This window comes from Pithys albifrons, chromosome 1 (assembly GCF_047495875.1).
Source record: "Pithys albifrons albifrons isolate INPA30051 chromosome 1, PitAlb_v1, whole genome shotgun sequence".
NCBI classification, from domain to species: domain Eukaryota; kingdom Metazoa; phylum Chordata; class Aves; order Passeriformes; family Thamnophilidae; genus Pithys; species Pithys albifrons.
Window position 1 is genome coordinate 88996569 of NC_092458.1, and position 26441 is coordinate 89023009.

The window sequence follows — 26441 nt, forward strand, 5'->3', positions numbered from 1 at the left end:
GTTTGCAGGAGTGGCACGGGGTTGCCTGAGTTGTAGTGCCTCTGTGTTTTCTCCTTAGGGCAGAACAGAGTCTTGCCTGTTGTCTCCAGCTGCTGATATTCAGAAAGCTTTTCAGACATTATTCTTTTAGCTATTTCAACACATCTTAAAAATTTGATGGAGGTGGTTAATAGATTAAAAAGTCATTTGCAGGATGTAGGATGACAATGAAGCCATCATGTAAGGATTTTTTTTCATTACAAAACCAAAGCACTAAATAGTAGAGCTCATTTAGGTTTGGTTAATGAGAAACAATATAATAGGAAGCAGACTATGCCAGTGTGATTACATCTGCCCTTGTTTTTTTCCTGACATTACTGTATTAGTAAGAAATTATGTTTTTAACTAAAACAGTGATTTCAGCAAAGCTTTTGACTAGCTCATTGGGTGCTGGAATTTTCTTTCCAGATAATCTGAAGCCTGGGGGTTTTTCCTCGTAGAGAGGTTGCAGTACAGATACTGCAATACTGTTTTGTGTGGTGGCTAGATTAACTATTTTTGTTTTTTATAAGCTGATTGTGTGCCTGTGTGTGTTGTGGGGGCTGTGAAATGTCAGGATATTGGTCATGGTTTGTCTAAGAAAGCCATAGTGGTGTTGGTAAGCATAGCTGGATTTGGGAATATAAATTTCAGTTTATGTGGAGTGTGAAAGGATCAGGACTATCTGTTCTTAGTTTGGAGGTTTGTCAGATATAACATGAGTGCTTTTCTTTATCAGGAGTGGTGGTTGTGGATGAGTTGCACATGCTGGGAGACTCTCATCGAGGGTATCTGCTGGAACTCCTGCTGACCAAAGTTAAATATGTTACAGAGAAGGTGGCAAAACGGTGGGTAGACCAGGATGTTTGTCTTTTAATGCTAAATTATGGATGACTCTAAATATTTTGTTCTCTGGGTAACTGCAAATTTGGGTTAGCTCCAGACTTTTTATAGGAGTGATGACCTAAACTATTTTGGTTCAGATCTCATCATACCACGTCTCAGGGGCCTCCCATTGTAGTCAAAACCTCTTTTCCTCATGGTTTTCAATTTGTGTGCTACCATGGGATTTATTCTCTCAGGAAAAGAAATAAGGCTGAAGCTTTCATTTGCTTCTTTAGCCTATTTAAGTTTTTTAAAAACTTTGGATTTTTTTATAACAGTTTTTCTAGCAGATTTGCCCTGCTTAATTTTTCAGTGTTTCTTGGAATGGGGAATTTATCCAGCTGAAATGTTCAGGTGTCCTGGAAGAGTGGGCATGTTGTTAACTTGTGCATGGTGAATTGGTCAGAAAGCTTAAGGGGGTGTGCCAGCAGTCTGCTTAGTTAGTACTGCTCAGGATGAGCTCTGGTTTTGCTTATAACGTGATAGTCTAGTGGTTGCATGGTTTCTTGCCTTTAGCACAACTAATTAGACACTGGGGAACAGAAGAGATGTTTCAGGGGAGCTCTAGAAGCTTTTCAGTGTCTAGATCCCCAGCACCAAACTGTCCAGTGGCTCCACACATAGACAAAGGCAAATGGAGAAGGTATAACCTTCTTAATCTTTATTGGTGGTGCTGAGAGAAGAGTCAAAACTGTTTCCTTATCATCAAAAGACAGATTTGGCAGTTTTCTCTGCTGCTTCTTGTCCTGGGAGTTACACCAGTGCTGGGCTAAGCAGAGACTGTTTAGTTCTGAGGGAACTGCCAATTCTGCATTGTCTCTCCACCAGACATTTTAGCCAATATCTCTCATCATGATTTCCAGGATCCAGCAGAGTTCCGGGTGCAATCATATCTGACTTTTTCTCTTATTTTTCCATAAATCCTGGAAGCCATTACAGTTTAGACCAGTGTGAGTGGCTTTGCCACTCAGTTTATCATGTAGCTGCAGCACAGGTGCAGGTCTATCCTCTGCTTTCCCTCCTTGCATGGAAAAAGCAGGAAGGAGAAAACACTTATCAGGGGAAAAACAAACAGGTGCATCAAGGAATGTTCCTGAGAAGACACAATATTTCAGCCTTCACCATGTAGGTGCCCTAGGACCCAGATTCTCCATCTCTCCATCATGATCAAGTTGACATTTACTGATGTGAAAGAAGTGGACTGCTGTTTTTGTTTTGGAATCCACTTGAGATTCTAGAAGCTGAAGACCACATTTACTCTCAAATGTCCCCCCAAGTCTGTGGGGTTTTTTTCCTCTGTTATTTAATGGGCTCCTCTTTATCCAAAGTCTTTGAACACTGTCCAGTCTGGCCAGTTATCAGAATGACCAGTGCTATTAAGAGCTTTATAAGTGGAAATCCCGCTATAGCATAAAGCTGTTACTTCACACCAAGAGAATCTTCTCTGATGGCCATTGCCTTTGTGGGTTGTTGCTTCTCCATGAGGCTTTTGCAGAGCCAGCTAAAATTCTGCAGCATATTTTTCTCCTCCCCAGTCAAATAGTGTGTTGTAGAGCTGGAACTTTTTTAATCCTTGAAGGTCAAAAATTACTTTAGGGAGAAAAAGGTCCCAAGTTGCTGTAGGGACAAAAATCTGCAACCTTGATGGCAGAGCTGTACTAGCCAATGCTTGAAGAATCACAGAATCACAGACTACTCTGAGTTGGAAGGGACCTGCAAGGATCATCGAGTTCAACTCTCAAGTCAATAGCCCACATAGGGCATTGAACCCATGACCTTGGCATTATTACAACCAAGTTTTAACCAGCTGAGCTAGAGCTTAGATTAGAGAGAGTTCTTCTCTCCACCTTCCTTATTTCTGCCTCATCAGGGACTGGCTTTTTATACTATAGCTTCAAGGTAATCTTGTTTCCTCTGTCTTGTCTTTGCCAGATGTTATGACCCACTCCTGAAGGTGAGGTCTTCTAAAGACATTCAGTTTGTTTCTGAGCTCACATTGATATGTTGGACTTCTTCATTTTTTAAAGTCTCAATTTGTGGCTTGGTGTAATGCAAATGAGTAGTTTTCAAACATAAGCTTAGGAGAATAAAAAAACCCCAAAGCTATTGTGTGGATGTAAAAGCCTGAATTAAAATCTACATTTGGATATCTAAATTAGCAGTTTGTGTTTTCAGGTTTGTTAAGAGCCCATTACTTCCCACTGCCTTTAGTGAAAGCTGCTGTTCAGCACTTCAAGAACTGAAGCTACTTGCTTTTTTTGCTGAACTTAGGGCTTTAGTTCCCATATCTAGGAAGACCTCAGTTTAGTATTATTTGTGCTGAAATGGAAACATCTGGAAGTGTTTTAATTAAAGCATTTAAGCTTAGGAAGATTGAAGTGGAGACTGAGCCATTCCTTTATTTCTGTGTTTTTGTTAGTGACAAGGAACTGACTGATTTATGTATTTGTTTTCAGTTTCTCCAAATTGGCAGTAATTTATAGCTATTGTTATCTAAAGAAGGTTAAGCTTTAGGTTCAAAATGATAAAAAGTTGAATTGCCTTGTTATCAATGCATAACCTGACATTGTGTTTACTAAGAGTAGAGCATGGCTTATTGCTTGGTCAAAAAGTTGAAAAAATTACCTTTGCATTTTGAACTCTGAAAGGAAGTAGATTGAATGTTTTTCTGAATTCTGTTTTCCAGGACAGTAGCCAGTGTTGTCACTAACTTCCATTTTCTTTTAACTCCTTCCAGACAGGCAAAGATGACGAGTCCTGGTTTAGGGGGGATACAGATAATAGGCATGAGTGCTACCCTCCCTAATCTGGGACTCCTGGCTTCATGGTTAGATGCAGAGCTGTACTGCACAGATTTTCGCCCTGTGCCCCTCAAGGAGTGGGTGAAAATTGGCAGCAACATATATGACTCCTCCATGAATTTAGTGAGAGAATTCCAGCCCAAGCTTCAGCTGAAGGTAACAAAACTCTGAGCCTTGGCTTTGGGGTAATCCTTTTGTAGTGCTGAAATTAAAAAGACAGCTCTTGGTATGTTTTTAATTCCTTTTTGAATAGGTGACATTCCTGATTCATTGTTTTCTTCATAATTATATACTCCAGTTTAGAACAAAATTGGTTTGTTGTCTTCTACTGGCTGAAACATAAAAGCCCCTAACCCATACACAGTGATAAAGATCTTGGAATTTCTTGAGTCAAACTTGAAGACAAAGTTGACTTTGCAGTTTCTGAGCACTTGACAGGTATAGTTTGATTCTTGCCCTGTCCACCACCCTGTCTTATTTCTGGGAATCTACCTCACTTTCATAAAGGCAGGTAACTATTCCCTGCTTAGGCCAAGGAATTTGCATTCATCATGGGGAGAATATATTTGCATTAAAATCTGGTATTGAACCTGCTTATGTTAAATTGCTAAATGATCTAATATTGCCAGTGATTAGAAGGCAGATGTCCATCCTGATTCTGAATCTGTTTTCAGTATATAGTCCTTCTGTGCACTTGAAAAGGAAAGGATATGGAAAGTTAAGGGTTACATACTATAATGATTTTGAAGAACAAAATGGGTAGAAATGGAAAATTTGTGCTTCCTACTTGTAGCTTACTTTTCCGTGGAGTCTTTGACGTGTGAATTCTCTCTCCTTTCCTTTAAACTGCTCTGTGTAATACTAGTGCAGTAGTTGGACAATATGGGCTAAATTCCAGCAATATTTTACCAGCAATGTTTTGCACCCCAATCTTGTGCACAAACATTCTCATCAGTAGCAAGGTGTCACAGCAAAGGAAAAGGGTTCTAGAAACAAAGGGAAATGTTTGTGACAAGAATATTTGAAAGCTTGCTTTTATGTGGTCATATTGAGAAGGCGATGTTGCATCTCCTTTTCTGGATATTTTTTGAAATAGTTGCTTTGAGTAGTTACTAAATTAAGTGGGAGAAAGAGCTAAACTAGGCTTGTGACTCAACAGTTTAAGGGAGTTGGCTTATTTTATAAGACTTGGTGATCTTGGGCTTGAAATCTGTCACTGGACCTTCAGACTTTTGTGCCTCAAACTGGACCAGGAAAGGCAACTTGAGAACCTCACCACTTTGGCTGAATTTGGCTGAATCCTTACTGAGCTTTTGATGTGTGTATGCAGTTCCTGCCATTGCTCCCCAGTTTTCTTTTGCATTTTAGTGCTTTTTATTTCTTGCTGTACACATACATTTTTCCCTTACTCCTTTGGCCTGCTTGCTAGAAGGGAATCTGGCTTAGCCAAGCAAAACAGATCAGTTACGGGGACTTAAAACCAAAAAAGCAAGTTGTAAACAGCAGGGTTTTGCATGGACATCTATAAAAGTATCCATAAAAGCCTTCCCCTGTGCTCTGAGCACTTGCAGTCTTTGGTCAGCAGTGCTTGCTAAGTGCATCTTATTGGGATGCTTAGACTACTACATCTTCTGCTTTTATTTCAGACATCCTAGTTGACAAGTCTTCCCTAGTTACTGTAGAGGAGTTTTCCCTTGAGGCTCTTTCGCACTGCTGTTTGTTATGACATGGAGGTTGCAGTGATTTTTTTTGTGCACTGTGTGGCCTTCATTCGGAAACAGATTTATGAAAGCAAAATCTGAAATGTTACATTTATTCATGGGCAAAATTTGTGTCGTCAAAAATAGGGTCACACTAGTGCTTGGACTTCATAAATCAAGACAGAAAGTAAGATAACAGTGCTCCATCTTCTTTGTTTGCTCCCTCTTTCTTGAAGTAGAAGATTCCTACAGGGACACTGAAGAATGACAGCATTTACAAATCCCACTCAATCTGAGAGTGCATTGAAAATATTTTGTCTCAATTCAGGGAGATGAAGACCATGTTGTGAGCCTGTGTTATGAGACTGTTTGTGGTGGCCATTCAGTCCTGCTTTTCTGTCCATCCAAGAACTGGTGTGAGAAGCTGGCAGACATCATTGCCAGGGAGTTCTACAGTTTACAACAAGCTGAGAGTAAGAAAAAAGTAGTTAATGGAAGACTGTAGTATGCACAGTGACTTCAATGAAAATTAATTATAGTAGAAACTGTAAAAATATTTTCTCTCTGAAGGTTCTGCGAAAAGCTCAGCCCTTGCCCCGGTTGTTGTGGACAGAGAGGGGATTGATGAGGTTCTGGATCAGCTGAAGCGTTGTGTCTCAGGCTTGGATTCTGTGCTCCAGCGTACTTTGCCATGGGGAGTGGCATTTCATCATGCAGGTATTCCTTGAAGGGAAGTTCTAGCCAGGTGGGGGTTGGTCTCTTCTCCCAGGCACTCAGCAATAGGACAAGGGGGCACGGGCTCAAGCTCTGCCAGAGGAAATTTAAGTTGCAAATCAGAAACGAATTCTTTGCAGAGAGAGTAATCAGGCATTGGAATGGGCTGCCCAGAGAGGGGGTGGATTTACCATCCCTGGAGGTTTTTAAACTGAGCTGGACGTGGCCCTGAGTGCCATGATCTGGTAAAGGGACTGGAGTTGGACCAAGGGTTGGACTTGATGCTCTCGGAGGTCTTTTCCAACCCAGTCGATTCCATGATTCTATGAATCTATTCATGAATATCCTGGTCTTGAGTTCTGCAATGGTTAAGCCATATGGATTCTTTTTACTGTAGGTACCAGCAATTTAGCAGTTACATTTTGAAGCCTTTAGTAGCTTTTGACTATAAGCTGTGAGAATCCCACAGGTAGATGTAAACGTGAAATTCTTTTATTGTGGCTGAAGACTTCAATTCACAAATTGTTGTGATAAATCTTCTCTCTGTTATGTTGGATAACAACAACTTTGAAAATATAACTAAACTCTGGGATTTTTCTTTTTTTGTTAAAAGTCTGAAAAATTTATCTGATTTGCAGCTCAAGAATTTTCAAGTCATCTGTAAAGATGCTAGAGTATTTCAGAGCAGTTTTCCGCAGCTTAAAACTGAAATACGTGAGTGAATACAGGAAGTAAAAAAATAAAAGTAAAAATAAAAGGAGCATGTGCTGTGAACGCTTCTGATTAGATCTTTTGGTTCTTATTTGAGTAGGTAATAGTCTCTACCACTGAGAGAAAGGACTGACTGGGAGATGCAACAGTAGCTATGGCATTGATTATGTAGGAGAAATAATTCCAAATACTTTTAGAATCTGGATTTCTTTCTTAAGAGTAAAATGGTTGTGAAGCTGTGAAGGAAATGCAGAAAGATACGTACTAGACCTGTAACTTATAATGGAAATAGTGAAGAAGGAGTCCAGGGTCAGGATGGCAGATGAGTAAATCCTGATTCCCTTCTGTTTTCTCATTTTTATTTTATTTATTCATTTATGTATTTGCTTGCAATCCTTGTAGATATGCAGTAAGTAGTTGTTCATCTTGCTACAACGATTAAAAAAAATTAGTATATTACTGTTAGTTGAATAATAGAAACTTAATGGTGAAATTGTGCTTCACCTATGGGTCAAAAGAAGTTGACTAAGACAATGTTGTTAGGGCTGTAGTGGTGTAAAGGAAAGGACTCTGGACTCCGAATCCCAAGGACCTGAGTTCGAGCCTCAGTGGGACCATCCCCTGGCAGTTCAATGCCTCCCTGCCATCCCATCCCGTCACATCTCGGATGCTCAGCAGGGTCAGCCCCGGTCAGTACCGGGTGCTGTGACAGTCCCGAGGACTTCCCTGTCACTGTCCAAGCTCGCTCGGCCGTGGCAAATGGACCTCAGGACTGAAACAGTGGGGCCAGTTCTGCGCATGCTGTGCCTCACCTAAAAAATCCCCTGTGCAGCCTGGAAGGGCACACCCACGTGGGGAGAGCCTCTCCCAAATCTGTGTTCGCCAAGTCTGGCCATACATAGATAGTGTTGTGAGTCTGGTCCCTGACACTGAATGGTGGATGTTTGTTAAGTTTGTTTGTTCTTCTCCTTGCTTGGCAGTAATATTGTTAGCTCTTAAATGCAGCGTCACCATCACAAGATTCACTGAAAGCCATGTCTCCTCAGGTCTTACCTTTGATGAACGGGACATCATTGAGGGTGCCTTTCGCCGGGGTTTGATCCGAGTCCTGGCCGCGACCTCCACGCTCTCGTCTGGAGTGAACTTGCCTGCGCGCCGAGTCATCATACGAACCCCCGTGTTCGGTGGCAAACTGCTGGACATTCTCACTTACAAGCAGATGGCTGGAAGGGCTGGCAGGAAAGGGGTAGACACAGAGGGTAAACAGAGGCTTTATTAACATTCTGTAAGAATGGTGTTAACCTGATTAAATCCAGGGCAGTACTTCGCAATTAGTGACTAATCATGATGAATTCCTTTGCTGTTCAGTATGATTAAGTTAATCAAGATGAATTTGTTTGGTATTAATTTGTTTGGTATTAATGGAGTAAAAATTGTACTTCCCAGGGGATTTTTTTCATTGCATGAGTCTGACTTTGGTATTTACATGTCAGTTAGTTCAGGAACAGGGTGTTTTCTCCTTCGAATTCCTACTAGCTTCTAAGTCTGTGTTGTTCATTTGCCTTGATTCTGTGATCCATGGTCAGTTAATTGTAGCATTTACAGTTTTAGTGAAAAAATTTACAATAAACTCTCAATGGACAGGCTTAAAATGTAAGAAATGCATTTAAAGTCTACAGTCGTAATTCTACCAACTCATGTTGTCTGAAGTTCTGATTTAAATTTATTAAACTTCTGCTAAACTTAACCATGAATTTTATGGATCTTGAAAGTGGTAATGCAACGGAGAGACAGGGTAATGTGGCATCTTCTTGCATACAGTGGCACTGATAGATGTTCAACAAAATAATCCTGCCTGTTATTTTAGTTTGCAATGGAAATTTATCTTCATGGATGATGTTTGAAAAAAATAACATTATACAAGTATAAGCACCATAGAAAATAAGAAGTTCAACAGATGCAGGAAGTGGGATTTGCCCTACTAATGGTTTGATTGGTGCTTGCTGGAGCCCTGTCTAAGCAGACTGTTCTTACATTTAGCTTTCTATTTTTGCTGGAGTAGCATAGCAACAGAGCATTTTGCGACCTATATCTCCATAAGTTATCCCTATGCGTTAAAGAAAAGGGCAGCTGCATGCTGTATTCTGAAATTTTCCAGACTTTGTCATTTGACTCTAGCTGGCAGGTGTAAAATGACATTATTCCTTGAAGTTTCTTCTTTTTCCCCTTCAAGTTACAGTAATTAGTACCCTTTTTGACAGTTCTGATGTGACTGTGTTGTGCACAGTAAGCAGTTGATTTTATGCTGATGAGCTTCATGAATGTACCATTTTTTCCACTCCACAGAGTCTTTTGGATGAGAACATAAAGCTATGTTGCCAGCTGCTACTCTTTCACAGAGTAGAGAGACTGGAGGACAGCAACTTCAGCTGGAAAAAATGCCTTATGTGGATATGAAATTCAGCTGATAGACAGAAGATAAATGCTCTTGGGTAGAATGCCTCCTCCTCTCCCAACATTGTAGTTTTGGATTGTCTTCTGTTGTGATTTTTTAAATTTCTTTTTCTTGATTTGCTGGAAATGTAGAAACATTGTAGAGAATGAAATTTGATTATTTTTGCTTTCATCAAATTATCATGTTCCTAAGGAGGAATAGGTAAAGCTGTTCCATATTGGTGAACAAAACTTAAAATAGGGCCTTTGTTGCTTTAAATGGAGTTTTATTCCCATATAGCCAGAGTGTTCTGGTATTTGTCTACTCTGATACTAACCTAAACTTCCTCTTGCATCTGGAATGTTTAATAAGGGATGTTGTAACAGCTCAGTTGCTTATTTATTTAATTATTTATTTATTATTCTTTATTTATTTATTGCAATAAATTGCAATTATTGACTTTTAAGTTCTCAGTGGCATCTTGGGAAAGGGTGTCCTCCAAATTTTGTATAACTGTCAGATAATGTAGACCTAAGTAGGTCCCCATCTTCTGTTAGATTTTCTGTTAGATTTACCACTCTGAAGAGTCATAGTTTTCAGAGGAAATTGTAGGTCACATCAGAACCCAAATACAAAATGAATGAATGTTCTTTATTGCTAAATCAGAATAAGCTTTGCTTTCACAAGGAAATGCTTACAGGCAGTTTATCTTCTGTACTCTTCAGCCCTGGCAAAACTATGTGGTCAACATATGTCAAAAGTTTCACCTGAGAGGATAACAAAACCCAAGACACATCCTGTTAGTGTCTCTTTTATTCTGTAATCCATTTATTAAGTTGTATTTGGTTACTCACCTACACTGCATTTATTTATTCTGTTCATTAAATTTAAGTGCAGTTGTGTTTTCATTATGTCTGGATTTTAATTACTGTAGCATTACCACAGCTACAGTTATATCAGAACTTAACATTCCTAGGATCTTAATAAGATACCCACTACCAAAATTTTCTTGTTTCCAGACTATGTGCCTTTAAATCTTAACAAATTATCATAAACCTATCATGATATTTACTGTACAGCTGATCCAAAATTAATGCTCTCCTCATAGTCAAAGGCAAACATGTCTTACCCCTAATTCATTTATTCTGTGCCACTTGGCAAAGCTTCTCACTAGCCAGGGTCTCCCAGGGACCAAGTTTCTCTGTAATAGCTTTGTGGGAAAAGCCTCCTTTGTGTGACTACTGTATTTTCCATGGGTAGGGTGTACTGTTATCTCATTAAAGGAATTTCTTTCATGCCTCTTGGAACCTTTTTGTCTCCCACAGAGTTTCAGTGGTTAGAGATTAACTTAACAATATCTGATAGAGAATTTTAAGGTAAGGTTTATTTGGATGTACTTTCAGTGAAAACCATTCAGGATACTTAAGATTTTGTATGTGTGCATGTATATGCATATATGAAAGTTGAGAGAATGCATAATTACTTGGATTAATAACTCAGGATTTCTGAATTAGATTGGTATCTGTTATTTCAGGACTGGAAACTGGTTGAATTAACACAAAATGTCAACGTGCTCTGCAGCTTTTATGTTTTCTTTTTACTTTCAAGTATTTTGTCAGTTTAATAATGCAGTGAAAAAGAAAAATCAATGCCACTGTGTTTTACAGTTCCAGTCAATTCCAAAACAAGAAGCAAAAGTGGTTCAGCAGCAAAGCAGATGCACAGAGAGAGGCTGTGGTATCCTTTAGCTGATTTGGCAAGACCCTGACTAGCCTAGTGTAACTTTGAAGCTTGCTCTGCTTGTAGTTCTTACGCTGTCCAAGGTTGCACAGGTTTTTCTCTTCTTTTGTTACTCGGCTTTTTTGAAAATACCTGCAGTTTTCCATTCCAATAATATCTCCTTAATGAGCAGCTATTGCAGTGCTAAGATGCAATACTACAGTCATTGATATTCTTGTATTTCTTGTTTTTCTTTTCCAATAGGTGAGAGCATTTTGGTTTGCAAGCCCTCAGAAAGATCGAAAGGAACTGCTCTACTTCAGGGATCTCTCAAGCCTGTTTGCAGCTGTTTGCTTAGAAGAGAAGGGGAAGGTGTTGCTTCTAGCATGAAAAGAGCAATACTTGAGGTACAGGACATATGGAGAGGGATTAGGACTGTGCTTGCACTCTTGTGCAATGGTTTCTTTTGTGACACCATCAAATATTTTCATTTAGATATACTCTGCAGGCAGATATAAATGTAATTCTTAAAATTTATGTGTGACCTGACATTCTCATCTGGAGGATGCTTGTAAATTACTGATCCTAGAGGCTTTGTTGACTGAATTGGGCCATAATGACATCTGTGGAACCTTTTGGGGTCCCTTATTTTCCCCCTCAACTTACCTACCTCTTTTGCACAGAAAAGATTGAAATTTTGTTAGTGTGTTTTTGGTGAAAAAACAGATGTGGTACCCATTTCGCTCCCTCTAGCCTGTCCTTCTCTGTAGGGTTCCTACAGAATTAAAAAGGGCCAAAAGGGTTTTATTCCACATAAGTGGGCTTATGTGGTTTTTTTCCAAAATCGCTTAAACCCAGATTAGCTGCAGTACCCTTTAAATACAGTTTGTTTGTTATACGTCTACTGTCTTGTGAAAACTGCTGCGATACTTAGAACTTGGTTGTGATTCCACAGATTTTGAATTTTTAGCAAACCAGTGGAATTTCTAAATGCTTTTCTATACATAAGAGCTATCTAAAAGATGGGGGTTCCCTTCAGGTGTTATTTCTTTATAACATTGAAAAAATCCACTGAAACCATGAAAGAAGGTTTTTAGTTAAACATCTTGCTTATCTCAAGGAAGTCTCACAAGAAAAGAGCAGCTATGTGAAAAACAAAAAGAAAATCCAAAGGGAAAAAAGTCACTCTTAATCAGGAAAACAATCATGGGGTATAGCATTCACATTTATTAAGAGAAAGCTTCAGTATACTGAAGAGCCTTAGGAGAACTCCTCCTTCATGGTTTGCTTTTTGTCTTCAGAAAATTGCAGCTTGTGTTCTAACATTAAAGATATTTTATAGTGTTGGCTAAGCAAAATGCCTAGGGCTAGTCTCAAATCTAGATTGCTGATATGTGTATGTTCACTTTCAAACTAAGATTTTATCATTAATTCTTTCCCATTGTTTAGTCCTCTTACTTATACCTAAAGTGTCTGACTTCTTGTCAAGAAAAGTCTTTGCTGTTGGCTGTTGCTTTGCCTCGTATCCCCTCTCGTACTTCTTTAAAACTTAGATGGCAGATCAATCTTTGATTCTACAGTCTAGTATTGCATCCTACTATGTCTCTGGCAACATGAACAAGTAGTTTTCTTCAACAGATCATAGTGGGGGGAGTGGCCAACACTGCAGAGGATGTGCACACCTATGCTTCTTGCACGCTACTTGCATCCAGCCTGAAAGAAAGCAAGTGGGAAAATGAGAAAGCAGAAGATAAAGCACAGGCTGGACCCATCGAGGCTTGTGTGGCATGGTTGCTGGAAAATGAATTCATTCAGGTTCTGGAGTCTGGCAATGATGTGAAAGGTAACACTGGTGTTCTTCCCAGTGACTGCTGTTAGTTTTGATTCAGAAAATCTTCTGCAGCTGGGTAGGTGTTCAATTTAACTTCATAAAAAGAACTTCTGTGCATTTTCTATTTATTTTAAAGAATCATGTGTATCAAGAATTTTTCAGCTTTCCATCAGGTGTCTTTGTACCTGCTTAGGATGTTTTGCATGCACGTGTTCTTGGAAGGCACATCACCTGAACATCACCTCTGAGGCTGATGTGTGTTAGTCTACAAGTTCCCAAATTATCTTTAAACAAAACATTCTTTAACTCCAGGATTTGTGTACATTTACTGTAGACTGATTTTTGTCTTTGTGAAGAGGAACCAGTACAGTCTAAGAGAGTGCAGGTCTCTGCTAGTACTGCTTGGTGTACACAGTTGCACTTTTCCCTGACTATTTTCTTAAAATGGCTAAGGATGAGACTCTTGGGGTAGTAGTAAGAGCCCCAATTACAGGTTAATTTGTAACACTTTTTAATGAATAGATGATAGGAGATATTTAGTGTTCTAAGAAAGAAATACTCAAAAGTGGTAACTCCCAGGCAGGATGGCAGATGAGACTATAATGTGTTTTGTTCAAGTAGCCATCACAGCTATTAGTCTGAGTAGTTAGATGGATCCAAGCTTGGGATCTGTCCTCTGAAAAAGGCTGCTGCAGATACAGCCAAGCTAAGCATTTTATTGTTTCCATTTTCCTATTTTCAGAATGGAGAAGTACACTATTTCTTGAAAAAAGCAGTTTGGTAAAGTTACTAGAATTGATATCCCTCAAATACATTGTAACCTGAAAATGATATATAAACTTGCACATAAATGTTTCTCTATGTGGTTTGTTTTTTTTTATAAACAGCAAAGGTTTATCATCCAACACATCTTGGCTCGGCTACTCTTTCCTCTTCTCTTTCACCAACTGAAGCCATGGAGATCTTTGCTGACCTGCAGCGAGCTATGAAAAGCTTTGTTCTGGAGAATGATCTGCATATTGTCTATTTGGTAGGTTCCTCATTCTGTGTTTTGTATTTTGTACTGCCAAAACTAAGGGAAGGAGAGGCAGCACAATGCGGAGTTCTTGAAAGCTCCATAAACATATAGGGGGGTTTTATTTTGGTGCTTTTCCTTCAAGAAGAAGCTAATCTTTAGCTTATCCTTTATGAAGAAAAGTTTCTAAATAGAATGTTCTTCAGAACTACTCTGTTCCCATGGTGTCTATTGTGTAGGCAGGTGCTGCCTGCCATCTAAGCCCATTGTTGTTACTCCTGACTTCGTAAGATTTCAGAACTTCTTACATTTTGAGCCCAAGATAATGGTAATTTTTCCAAGATGCTTGAAGTTGATGAAACAGTTTGGTGTTGTGTGTTTGGGATCAAACAGGCTTGATCTCATTTTAGTTTTGGTGGCCCAGAAAACTTTTGGGGGTTTAGTACTTATTTTTCCTCCAAAAAAACTGAGAGAGCTACACCGCTTTCTTCCCGTGGGTGGGCCTTTCTTTGGTTCAGTAGCAGTGAAATTCATCTCTGATTTAATTTACTTGCCTGGTGATGCTACCAGAGCTAAAGGAAAGGAGTGTGATAAATCTTATGAGAGCAAAGTGTCCAAAGTGTGTCAAGATTTATGAGCATGTACACTTAAAAAGCTAAGCAATGCTATTTAAGACCTTTGGAGAGTAAGCCATGAACCTGTGAAGATCAGTGAGGAGACCAGATGGAGTTGCAGTGAGCAACTAAGGATTCATGGTTGCCAGAGGCCCATCATACAATCATCATCCAAAATTTGACAGTTGTCTTCAGCCTTCTTAAGTGTAAAGTGTTTTCTCTTTACCAGAATGAAAAATCAAGGCAAAATTTGGGCATCTTGTTTGAAAAAAAAAAGTTCACTTCAAAAAGAATGCACTTGCAATTCTGCAAGTTGTTGAGCTGAGGGACAGGGGGAGGCAGGTGACTGAGGGTACATACCTGCCTCTGCTTGCTGTGTTCTTTTTCCTAGTTTTGGACTGATACTGATAGATGTTTTTGGATCTACCAGTACCCCATATGTACCCATATCTCTGGTTTAGAGGACCACATTATATTTTGTTCTATTTCTACAAGATAAAATGAACTCCTTTGTGTTATGCACCAGTGAATTTTTTCCCTAATTGCATCTCCAAATCAGAAAAAAAAGAATGAATTTTTTTTAATGTTCTGGGGTAGAGGCAGTGATGGCAATATAGTTTTTATGCAGTACTTTTTAATTGCAGCAGCTCGTCTAATGTTATTTTAAATCAAATACACTGTTGAATTAAATGTTCTTGAGATTATTTTCTGTTAAGCTACACTAAAACAGTTTCTTGCAAGACTGTTCATTTTCAAGGGCAAAGGTTTGTTTCATTTTGGTGGCTTTTTAAATTTTTTTAAGAATTATTCTTTATATGTTTGTTGTGGGCTACAGGATGTTTATCTGCTATAATGCTTTTTAACTCTCATAAGCTTGAATCTTTTACCTGTACAAATATGAGACTTAATTCCATGACCTTATATTTTAGGAAAGTTGATTAAAACAAGTAAATGTTTGCTAGACTAGGAAAATGTTTTCTTTTAAAGAAAAAAAAAACCACAGCAAAAGCTCAGTAAACAATAAAAGACAGTCTCCCACCTTAATAACTCTTCTCCTCAGTAGATGAATGGACATAGATGACTTGCAACTACATAGGCATCTGATATTCTGTGTCATGTCACAGAATCATAGTATCAATTGAGTTGGAAAAGAGCTCTGAGATCATCAAGTCCAACCCTTGGTCCAACTCCAGTCCCTTTACCAGATCATGGCACTCAGTGCCACGGCCAATCTCAGTTTAAAAACCTCCAGGGATGGTGAATCCACCCCCTCTCTGGGCAGCCCATTCCAATGCCTGATTACTCTCTCTGCAAAGAATTTTTTTCTGATCTCCAACTTCAATTTTCCCTGGCAGAGCTTGAGCCCGTGCCCCCTTGTCCTATTTCTGAGTGCCTGGGAGAAGAGACCAACCCCCACCTGGCTGGAACTTCCCTTCAGGTAGTTCTAGACAGTGCTGAGGCCACCTCTGAGTCTCCTCTTCTCCAGGCTAAACAACCCCAGCTCCCTCAGCCTCTTCCCATAGGACTTATGCTCCAGTCCCTTCACCAAATGCTCCGCAAGAACTGTTAGTTCTTTCAAAGTAATTAATCTTGTTTTATATTGATACAGATATAAATAAATTTTGTCTTCTCTTACCGAAACTGACTCTATGCTGACTGAACATTAACAGAATTGGGTTTATGTCTAAAGTGTGTGAATGGTCTGGATGGCTTTTTGTCATTGTTAGTAAAAGCTGACATTTCTTGTGCTCCAGGTAAATGAAAGCTTCAGGAAATTCTGGGAAAATCTGTGTCCTTCCAGCTTTACAGACTGCTGTCGCAGTGGTTAATGTGGTTGCTAGTGGTTTTAAGAGGTTGATAGATATCTGTAAATTTTGTTAAAGAAAGAATAAACTATTGTTTTGTTAAAGGAGAATGAAAATACAGCTTAAAAATCATTTAGTTGCTTGGATTTAGGGAGTAATCTGACAGAGATTCCAAACTGTTTAATCATTAGAGTACCCATATGAGTCAGATCTCATCGGTACCAATACTGAAAAAACTAGGTTAGAAGAGCTTTTACTTTCCTCGTGGTACATGGTTATGACTCAGTGCCTCTACGTAGTGTGTAGGATGCTCTAACCACATTCCCTAGGCTGTATTTTTGTTTATCCAGACCTCTGTTCTGTTTGTTTCTCTAAAATAGTTTTTTTTTGCATTGTCTTATTTTCCTTAGGTCACCCCAGTGTATGAGGAATGGACCACAATTGATTGGTATCAGTTTTTCTGCTTATGGGAGAAGCTGCCTGCCTCAATGAAGCGTGTGGCTGAGCTGGTGGGGATTGAAGAAGGCTTTCTAGCTCGCTCTGTGAGGGGCAAAATCCTGGCTAAAACAGAGAAACAGCACAGACAAATGGCCATCCACAAAAGGTAACCATGGAATGTGGGTGTGAATGTGCAAATACTAAAGCCTGTAACATTTGGAATGTACAGGCTCTGTGTCTGTTTTCAGGAACTGGCTTTTGTTCTGAGTGAGATGATAGCTCAGAGAACTTGGACCTGGCTTGCTCTGGTCTGAGAATATTGCTGGCGCAAGGTGTTTGTGCTGATGTTTTTGGAAGCCATCTTCTCTGTTTCTTTTGTGTGCTATACTGTAGGTACTATTCTGTCCTACGCTATCCCAGTGCATTTTGCCACATACACTAATGTGCTATGAATGGTGATTTCATTTCTACATGTGCTTCTTCAACAGGTTTTTCACCAGTCTTGCACTCCTGGATTTAATCAGTGAGGTGCCCTTAAAGGATATGACCAAGAAATATGGCTGTAGTCGTGGCCAGCTTCAGTCCTTGCAGCAATCTGCTGCCACTTATGCAGGTGAGTTTTCTGGACAAAATACCACAGGAGTCTTAGGCTGGTCTGTTTTTTTTTTCCTTCCAGATTTGGGGCTAAGACAGCCACAGTGTGGTACTAACAACAAACAATCTTGTAAATCCTCTTATGGATTTATAGCTTAACCTGTGGTTTCCCCTGCTTTTAAATGGAACCACAGAGTGTGCTGTGGGAAGGGAGCCAGCTGAGTGGAATCAAGCAGTGCTGTAGCATGCTGAGGAAAATCTGTGGAATCATCTGTGTACTGTGTAGTTTGTTCAATACTAAGTATGTAAATAGTTACAAGTCTGTTCTAAAGCTTTACTCTATCAGGAAAGAGAAGCTTTTAACATTGGGTAAAGCTTGGGGCCTCTAAGATGGTTTTCTTCTGGTTGCAGAATTAATTGGCCAGAAAGTGTAAGGTTATAGTTTAAAAACAGAGTGAGTAGTTTCTGGGTCATTTGTCTCCAGATCACAAGAGGTCAGATAGCTGCTGACTTTAACTGAACATCCTTAATTAGGCTGTGTAGGAGTAGAAGTAACAGCCAACCATGTGACTGAGATATTTTTTTCTCTTGCCTAAGACCTCCATTACTTCCTAAGTGGGTTTTCAATTTTTGAGGCAGTTTTAGCTCAACTTGTGAAACCCTATGTGTGGGTTGCAGCATGAGTCAAAGCCCCAAAATGAAAAGGTCACGCCAACTGATGCAGAGTAGTTTAAACTAATTCTGGTAGTATAAATAACTTTTTATTGTAGCAGTTTCATAATTCTCTATTCCCAATATTAATAATTTTCACCAAAATAATTTGGGAAGTAAATTGAACTGTTGATATGACATGTAGTTAAGAGATGTGATAAAACTTGTATTCTTATAATCACTGTGAAGATAGTGAGGGATGCCATGTCTTTCAGTTATTTTAATATTCTGTAGATGCAGTCTGTGAGTAACCAACTGTCTTTTCCCTGCTCTTTTCCTTCTCCCATGCACTTGGAACTGCAGTTGTAACCTTTATCATAGGCTTTGCTATCTCCTGTGGTGCTCTCTGTAACTGAAGCTATGTAGTCCAAGGTTTACTCTTATGGACATCAGTGCTGGCCTTCCTCAAAATCTGTGGCTTGTCTTAGTGCCTCTCATCACTGCTTTTTCTCTTGCCTTTTTTACAGTGTGGTTGTTTCTTAGGGCTCCTGTTCCAGGACATCCATGTGTTTCTCACTTTCAAGATTAGCATCTTTAAAAAAACAGTGTTATTCAGAATTTTGTACCTCTATGATAAACTGATTAATTCTAGATTGAGTTGAGTTCCATGAAATCAGTTCCTAGTCAGAGTTGTAGTAAGTTAGTTTCTGTAAGTAATGGGAAAGTGGAAAATGTATAGTGCATCCCAGTTTAGGCTGAGGTGGGGTGGGGAATGAATCCACCTTAGTAGAACTGGGACTGGAGTTAAGACAGTGATGTAACTTTTGTGTTCCAGGAATGATAACAGTTTTCTGTAATCGTCTGGGCTGGCACAACATGGAGCTGTTGCTCTCTCAGTTCCAGAGCCGTCTCACTTTTGGGGTTCACAGGGAGCTTTGTGACCTGGTACGGGTGTCTCTGCTGAATGCTCAGCGTGCCAGGACACTTTACAACGCTGGCTTTGTCACCGTGGCTGATCTTGCTAAAGCCAGTCCTGATGATGTGGCAACTGCTCTGAAGAATTCAGTGCCATTCAAAAGGTGAGAAATTAAGTCCAGAAGTCAGGTAAAAAAGCTTGTTTGTAAGGTTAGAGATTACAGAATGAAACCTATAATAAAATATGACAACCTCTTAGGACTTTGTGCCAAACATTAGTTAAAATTAACTTGTAGGTCTCTGTGACTTATCACAGTCATTCTGTAATTATTTTGAAATTAATAGAAACATCTTTTCTTTGCAGCCCAAGTTATTGAGACCTAATTTTTTTTCTTATTTCTCTTTTCAGCGCACTGTTTAGTCCTGGGTGAATTTTTAATGTTTTTTGGGGAGCTTTTTCTGCTTTAAAAAAGCAGCTGCACCATATGATCCAAGTAGTCGATGACTTATTACTGATCATCTTTTGAATTCTCTTGTGATTTTCATGTTAGTGTAATGACAAGCTTCCTTGATCAAGTACCTGTTGAACTGCACCACAGTAATTGTCTGGTTCATGCTTCTGAAGTTTCCTTTCTTTGGAAAACAGTGCATGGAGGAAGATTGATTGAGACCTGCATCTTGCCTTAGTAGGGAGTTGTGGCTTGTCTGGGCTACATGTTTGGGCACAGAAATCTGGCAATGCTTCTGGGGTATGCAGCCAGTAGTATCTTTCATTGACATCTGTTCACATTTAGAAAACTGAAATAGTTGTTTTCAATTGTTTCCCATGAAGTGCATTATATTTTAGATAGAGTGCTTCTGTGAAGGAAGCTGTGAAGCTGTTGAAATGGGAGCAGAACAAACTAGTGCCAGCTCCTTGTGCTGTTTTTTATTTTCTCAATGAATGTTTACATCTGTCTGTTGCCTTTCCCGTAGTGTTCGTAGGGCTGTGGATGAAGATGAAGAATCAGCAGAGGAGCGTCGGACTGTGCGCAGCATCTGGATGGCTGGAATGAAAGGCTTAACTGAAAGAGAAGCAGCTTCCATCATTGTGGAGGAAGCCAGGAGGCTTCTGCAGGAGGATTTGGCACTGATGGGAGTGCAGTGGAACCCAGAGTCTTTTCTCGAGACTGATACATCCTCTATGATCAGCAGTGAGTCAGAACTGGAAGACAGACTGCATAGATCAGATGGAGAGGAGTCTGCAGAGTCTTCAAGGGTGTTAAACAAAAAAGGGAGGAGGGTTCAGCATTATAATGGCCTTGGTTTGCAGACTGGAAACTTATCAAATATTAAGAAGGGATGTAAAAGGCGACTAAGCAGTAGCACAGACAGCTCCAGATTTGAGAGTGAAGTCCCAGGCAGGAGACAGGCTCGAGCAGAGGAGGGCAAGAGTGATATTGTGTGCAGTGCTAGAAAACGGCCAAATACATGCACAGGTAGTGAAAACAGAGAAGGAATTTCTCTGGTCAAAACGAAGATGGATTCCAGGACAATCCCAGAGCACCTTACTGAACAAGGAGAAACACCAACATTGAGAACAAGGTCTTCAGCCTCTAGATTGGTTAAAAGCACAGATACGCATTTAAACCGGACTAGAAACAAAAATACTTCTTCAAAACTGCAAAGGTCACTTTTTGAAGATTCAAATATGCTTAGCATAGACATACAAAAGCTGCCTGCTTTCCAGCCCACTATCTCTACAGATAATTTTTCTTCAAACCAAAATGATAAGGAATTTATGAAAACAGGTTCTATAACTCACAAAGTCTCAAATTCTGTACAGATGGATAAAATTAAGATTGGGAAGAAAGATAAAATGGAAGGATTGTTTATAGAGCCTACCACCAGTAATGAAGGCATGCCTAAGGGGAGAGAATGTTTGCAGTCACCTGTTCTGTTGCAGAGTACTCCACACACCTGTGTGGAGATGCATGATATTGTAGGAAGTAGAGGAAAACTCAGTAGCACTAGGACACAGAGAAATGAAAATACTGATTATAAGCAGAATAAAATTAATAAAACTCAAACAGATGTGAACTGTGCTGAGGCAAGGATTGATAAGCAGGAGATGGCTTTAGACATAGATCATGGTAATACAGGTGGTAGCTGCTCTGGAAGTGACCATGTCCATTGTGACAGCAGGATACTGAAGCCTGTGCATTTTTGTCCATGTGAGGATAAAATCCACAATATTCAGATTCAGAATGATGGCAAAAATGAGAGTGAAAAGCCCAATGGCATGTCTGCTGGAACACTGCAGAAAGGCAACAGTCATCCTAAGGATTTTCTGAAAGAGTTTCTAGTAAAATCCAAAGGGGTTTGCAATGCAGATGATGTTCAGAATGGTCCAGCCTCTGATCTGTTTTTTGACTCTAGAGGCTTTGAAGACAGCTTCCAGTTGGATACTCAAACTGAAATGATAATAAAACAGGAGAGAGCAGCTGGAATCACAGGACAGTGGGGAATAGAAGGTTCAGAGCTGGCAGCAATACCACAGCAGGAAATCTCCAAAAAACTAAGTTTATGGACTGAGAATGCTACTGATGAAAAGCTGACTGCAACAGTTAGGAAACTAAGCTTATCAAGTCTTACCACAACAAATAACATTACCAAAAACACAAGTCAGCACTGCAGTAATAAAGTTTTGGAGTCTGGAGGCCTTAATTTACAGCCCGTAGCAAAGAAAATAGAATCTACATCTTGCCTTAAAGTAAGTGATTTCTCAGTGACTGACTCACAGCTACACAGTTTTCTACAAGATTATCAGACCCAAAATTCAGTGAAAGGGGAGAGTGTGTCTAAAGACCTTAATAAAGCAACATCCCATTTTGGTAGGGAACATACTGTACAAGTAGAATGCCAGCCTGTCCCCGAAACAAGCCTAAATATGAGTGATAGCTTGCTGTTTGATGATAGCTTCGGTAATGTCACTGACCTTTCAGCTGTTCACATCATGGAAGCTGACAGAATGGACCCTGTGGAGAAGCAAGAGGCTTTGCTTCCTCCAGATGGTCTTTTGCAGAATCTAAGACCTGTTCCAAATAAATTCGATGGCAGTGGCAGTCAACAAGAACACAAGAATCCTGCACAGTGTAACAATGTGTCTCCAGCAGCATCTGATCTAACAGCTGAAGTGTTAGGTCACAGAAACTCCCTGTCTCATCAGAAAGATCTTCCTTCTACATTTCAAGGTCAGTCAGGATTAAGAAACCCAGTGATTTGTAACAATGACCCCAGACCAAAGGATTTAGTAGGAGATCAAAGTGAAAAGCTCCAGAGAAGCCAGCAAACTGTAGATAAGAAACCCCATCCAGTGGTATGGACTGACTGCTCATTTGAACTAAGCCCAGGACTGCAGGATGTGTTAGACAAATGGCCTAGTCCCTCAAGCATTGAAGGAGTTTCAGTAAGTTCCAGTTTGAAAGGAAAGTTAGTTTCTCCTATTCTTAATCAAGAGCCAGATCCAGTTTTTGAATCTGACTCTTGTAAGCCAGAGCCTTTGCCCACTTGCCAGGATTTAAAAAGCTTTTTCAAGGCTAAAGAAAACAAAACAGAAAACTCACATCTTAAGAAGACAGATCGCACAACACTTCAGCTCAAGGGCAGCAATAGAATATCCTGTCCTCCACCAGATAATAATAATGGGTTTATTCCTCCAACACCTCCCAAAGAACTTTTTCCAAAGAGTTCTTTTTCTGTGAAATCTGCAAGAAAGAGGCAAATTGTCTCCAAGAACGAAGGGCAGATGATTCAGCCACAGCAGAATGGTGAAGGCAATGCAGAGCAGCAGGTAAAAACACTCCAGGTCAATACTGGGAGTCTAGACCCATCTGAGACTGATGAGATAAAAGATGATTCCATTATAGACCAAGGCTTTTCACTGCAGCTATCTCAGGATGTTTTTCCACTTGTTCCCTTGAGTGCTGAAAATTTCACTATTATTGATGTAGCAAGCGACAAAGCACTTTTCCAGACTTTTGTTGCAGAATGGAAGGAGAAAAGCAGATTCTCCATCTCAGTGGCATGCGAAAGAACAAAATGTCTCTTGTCTCCCAAATCAACAATTGGTGGCAAATTCAGAAAAGGTCAGTTCCCTGTTCCAGTGCATTATTTTGTGACCAGCAGGGTGATGGGAGCAGAGAAGGAAAGGGTTGCAAAAAAAAGGAGGATTATTACTGATATTACAGAATCATGTGATGTTTGGCGTTGGAAGGGTCCTGTGCAGATGGTCTAGTTCAACCCCCTTGCTAAAGCAGGCTCACCTAGGGCAGTTTGCTCAGGATCATGTCCAGGCAGCTTTTGAATATCTCTAGGAAAGGAGACTCCACAACCTCTGTGGGCAGTCTGTCCCAGTGTTCTGTCACCCTCAAAATAGGTAAGTTTTTCCTCAAGTTCAGTTGGAACTATCCATAGAGCATCCCTTCCAAATTCTGGCCTTTCCTAGAAACCTCTTCAGAAGCTGAGACAGAAATATATTCCCTCCGTCCGCTCTGAAAAACATTTCACATTTGTCTGTCAAAAGTATATTTTGATAGTTAAGAAATGTTGTTGTTATGGCAATATGACAGCATAGAATCTAACTTAATCTTGTCATTTTGAAGGAAGAGTTTTTTTATGAAGCAGCAGCAAACTGCAGCTTATGAATAGTTCTGGGGAAAAAAAATGAAGCAATGTTGCAACAACCCAGAGACTGATCTGAATTCAACACATGCTTATATTGAACCAAGTTTACATTTTACAGATTTGAAAATAGTTCAGCCTTGGTTCAGAAGCAGTCACAGAAGTAACACTGCTAAGTGGAGACCCTGAGCAAGTTAACTGTTAAATGTAGTATTAATTTAAAATGTACAAAAACTTGTTCATGACATGGAAAGACACACAAGATAAAAGGGCTGCACAACAAAGAACCGTTTCAATATTAGAGACACAATGAGATGTTAAGATTATTCAGATGCCCTCACATAACAACAAGCTGCTAACACTTCTTTACTATCACCAAAGACCTACCAAGGGAATGCTTAACATCAGTTCTCTGTCTTCTACTAATATTCAGCTCTTTCACTTTACTGAGACTTAACAATATTCAATTTTAGGCTTAACTATATATATTTACATTTTCAGGATCCCAATTCCTCTGTATTTATGGAATGCCATTTTGTAATTGTAACTTAAAATTATTTCTTTAGTGAGTTCTCCTCAGCGGATGCAAATTAAAGGTGATGGATTTCCTCTCCAAGGCTGTGAAGACATCATGGTAGTTGGACTGGCAGTGTGTTGGGGTGGAAAAGATGCCTACTATATCTCTTTGCAGGAGGTACAAGACCAGACTGGTAAGTGAGTGGACAGGCTGTGCTGGGTTACATGACTGCATTTCAAGAAAGTACCTTCAGCAAATAGGTTCTTGAAGTGTTGTGATAGTCCTGAACCCAGCTCAGTTGTGTGATGGAATAATTTAGCTGTCCTAAGTGTTGAACACTGTTGAACGTGTTGCTGTGGATACATCTGTACTGCTGTGTAATAAGGGCAAGTGATTGGCTCAGGCACTGGACTGTGAGCAGGCATATGGCTAAAATGTTAGCTGACTCCCATGTTCTTTGTCTTGCTTTTCTCTCTCGGTCTCTTCCAATTTTTGCCCTCCAGAACAAATCTGACCACTGGAATGCTGAACATACCCCAGTCAGTGCTAAGTGGCCTTGTGATTAGAGTTTGGTTCCTGGTTGTCCTTTGTTAGTACAGACACAGCCTATTGGTTTTGGGAGCCTCGTCTGGTTTGATAAAATGTGTGTCTTGGTTTTGTTTTGGCTTCCCAGCCCCCAAGATGCCCCTCCTTCTGCCTCTGCTCCTCAAAGCAGGGGAAAGAAAAGGGAAAAACTTGAAAGAAACTGAATTGAGTTGGAGTATATATGTATTTTCTAAACGCTTACAATTATATACACACAGTCTGCACCCAACATAGGAAGACCTCTAGGGGAAAAGGAAAGGGACAGGGGAAAACAGGGGCAATAAAGGGACAAAACAGAACAAATAGGTACTACTAGACACCCCCACCCACCCTCCAAGCAAACCAGTACAATACAATCCTACCAACAACTCTCAGAAGAAGAAGACCAGCTCTTTCTCACATTCTCTCTCCCTCTCCCACGTTCTCTCTCTGATCTCTCGTGTGGCTCCGACAAGGGACCAAAAGCAGCAAAACTTCCTGTTCCCAACCCTTGCCGGAACAAGACGACCGGCCACTTCCTATCTCCCTCCCTGATATCCTCCTTTGTCACGTGGGAGGGAAAAAACCAGGTGTGGAATACCTAGGGGATAAGCCTTTCCCTAGTTACACCTGGTTACCAGGGAAGGCCTGGATCAAACTATCACAAGGTGTAATATTGGTATAGATATATTATTATTTGTTCATAGTTAAACTGTAGTTTTTGTGCTTTAGGTGATCGCACTCAAAATTTTCTCTTGCCTTCCTTATCACACAGTGGGTAAAATGATGACTTTTACTTGTATTTCCTGCCTTAGAAATCAGTATGAGTTTGGCACCACCACCTTTGGACAAAAGCCTATCTGTAACAGAGAGACTGAATCATCTGCAGCTGTACCTGCAGAAGAAGCCCAAGCAGGAGCGCTCACTTATCATGTATGACTTCATTCAGCACTACAAAACTCTGCTGATGGCTTGTGGCATCTCTGTGGAAGGAAGTTTTGAGGACCCAAAGGTTTGCAGGATTAAGAAATTTAGCTCGGGTAAAACTACTAGTTTAAACACACCAGTGGAAAGATAAGAGTACCTTCTGGTACTTTCCTTCTGTTATTTGTGTTTGAATATGCACACTTGTCAGAGGGTTTAGTGAAATTTTCTTCCAGAGGAAAATCTAGAATGTTATTTAGAGAACACTTGATTTGCTATGTGTGCTTATGGTACCTGCAAGAGAAACAAAAGAACAATGTGAGATGAACACATTATTCTTCTGTACTTTGCTTGGGTGGGGAAGATGAAGATAAATCTCCCTGTCTCAGTGGAAAGGGCTTAACTCTTGTTTTGTTTCAGCCTGGGACTGAAATGTCAGAAGTGCTTCTGGTCAGATCATTGCTTCTGAGAGCAGGACACTTTGTAAGGAGCAGATTTACATGCTATGTGTGTGGACCACTTTGCTACCACTATTTTCTCAAAAGAAAACAAAGTTTACATGTAATTTCAAAATATTTTTAACTCAAATGAAACAGTAGATTGGGGTAAAAGCACCTTCTACTTTGTTCATGTTAGGAAAAGCTCTAGTTGCATAGAAATTTGTTTTGATTTTAGAACACAGGGATTGAGTAGCAGCATGGCAATATTCAACTCTGCTGGTGTTCAACACAAGGACAAACATAGTTTTTTCATACAGAGACATAGTTTTAAGATAAAATTATAGAGCAATAGAAGTATCATCTTTCCCTACACTGTTCCATGCATTAGTTGAAGTCATACTCATGTTTGTTCATTTGAGTGATGCTATGAACATATACATACACACTCCCCAGTCCCATATATATATACACACATATGGTTTTTACCTT

At 39.9% G+C, this 26441-nt stretch overlaps 1 protein-coding gene and 1 long non-coding RNA gene across 3 annotated transcripts in view; one reads left to right on the forward strand and one right to left on the reverse strand.

Moving 5' to 3' along the window:
• The window catches only part of POLQ (DNA polymerase theta), a 59771-nt gene that overhangs the window by 8980 nt on the left and 24350 nt on the right, over positions 1–26441 (forward strand). The window contains exons 5-18 of one of the 2 annotated variants that reach the window (XM_071559846.1): positions 758–866; positions 3641–3860; positions 5733–5877; positions 5975–6121; positions 7876–8088; positions 11247–11389; positions 12621–12825; positions 13701–13843; positions 16658–16851; positions 17174–17298; positions 18766–19009; positions 19821–22972; positions 24074–24217; positions 25404–25600. In XM_071559846.1, coding sequence (XP_071415947.1) covers positions 758–866; positions 3641–3860; positions 5733–5877; positions 5975–6121; positions 7876–8088; positions 11247–11389; positions 12621–12825; positions 13701–13843; positions 16658–16851; positions 17174–17298; positions 18766–19009; positions 19821–22972; positions 24074–24217; positions 25404–25600 — 5381 coding nt within the window. The remainder of the gene's footprint in view (positions 1–757; positions 867–3640; positions 3861–5732; positions 5878–5974; positions 6122–7875; positions 8089–11246; positions 11390–12620; positions 12826–13700; positions 13844–16657; positions 16852–17173; positions 17299–18765; positions 19010–19820; positions 22973–24073; positions 24218–25403; positions 25601–26441) is intronic. The other variant, XM_071559839.1, reaches the window with a different exon arrangement.
• LOC139673940 (uncharacterized) lies at positions 34–25083 on the reverse strand. Its single transcript, XR_011698242.1, has 3 exons — positions 24972–25083; positions 7883–8061; positions 34–92 (listed from the first exon to the last, which is right to left on the reverse strand). It is a non-coding gene; the product is annotated as an uncharacterized lncRNA (long non-coding RNA).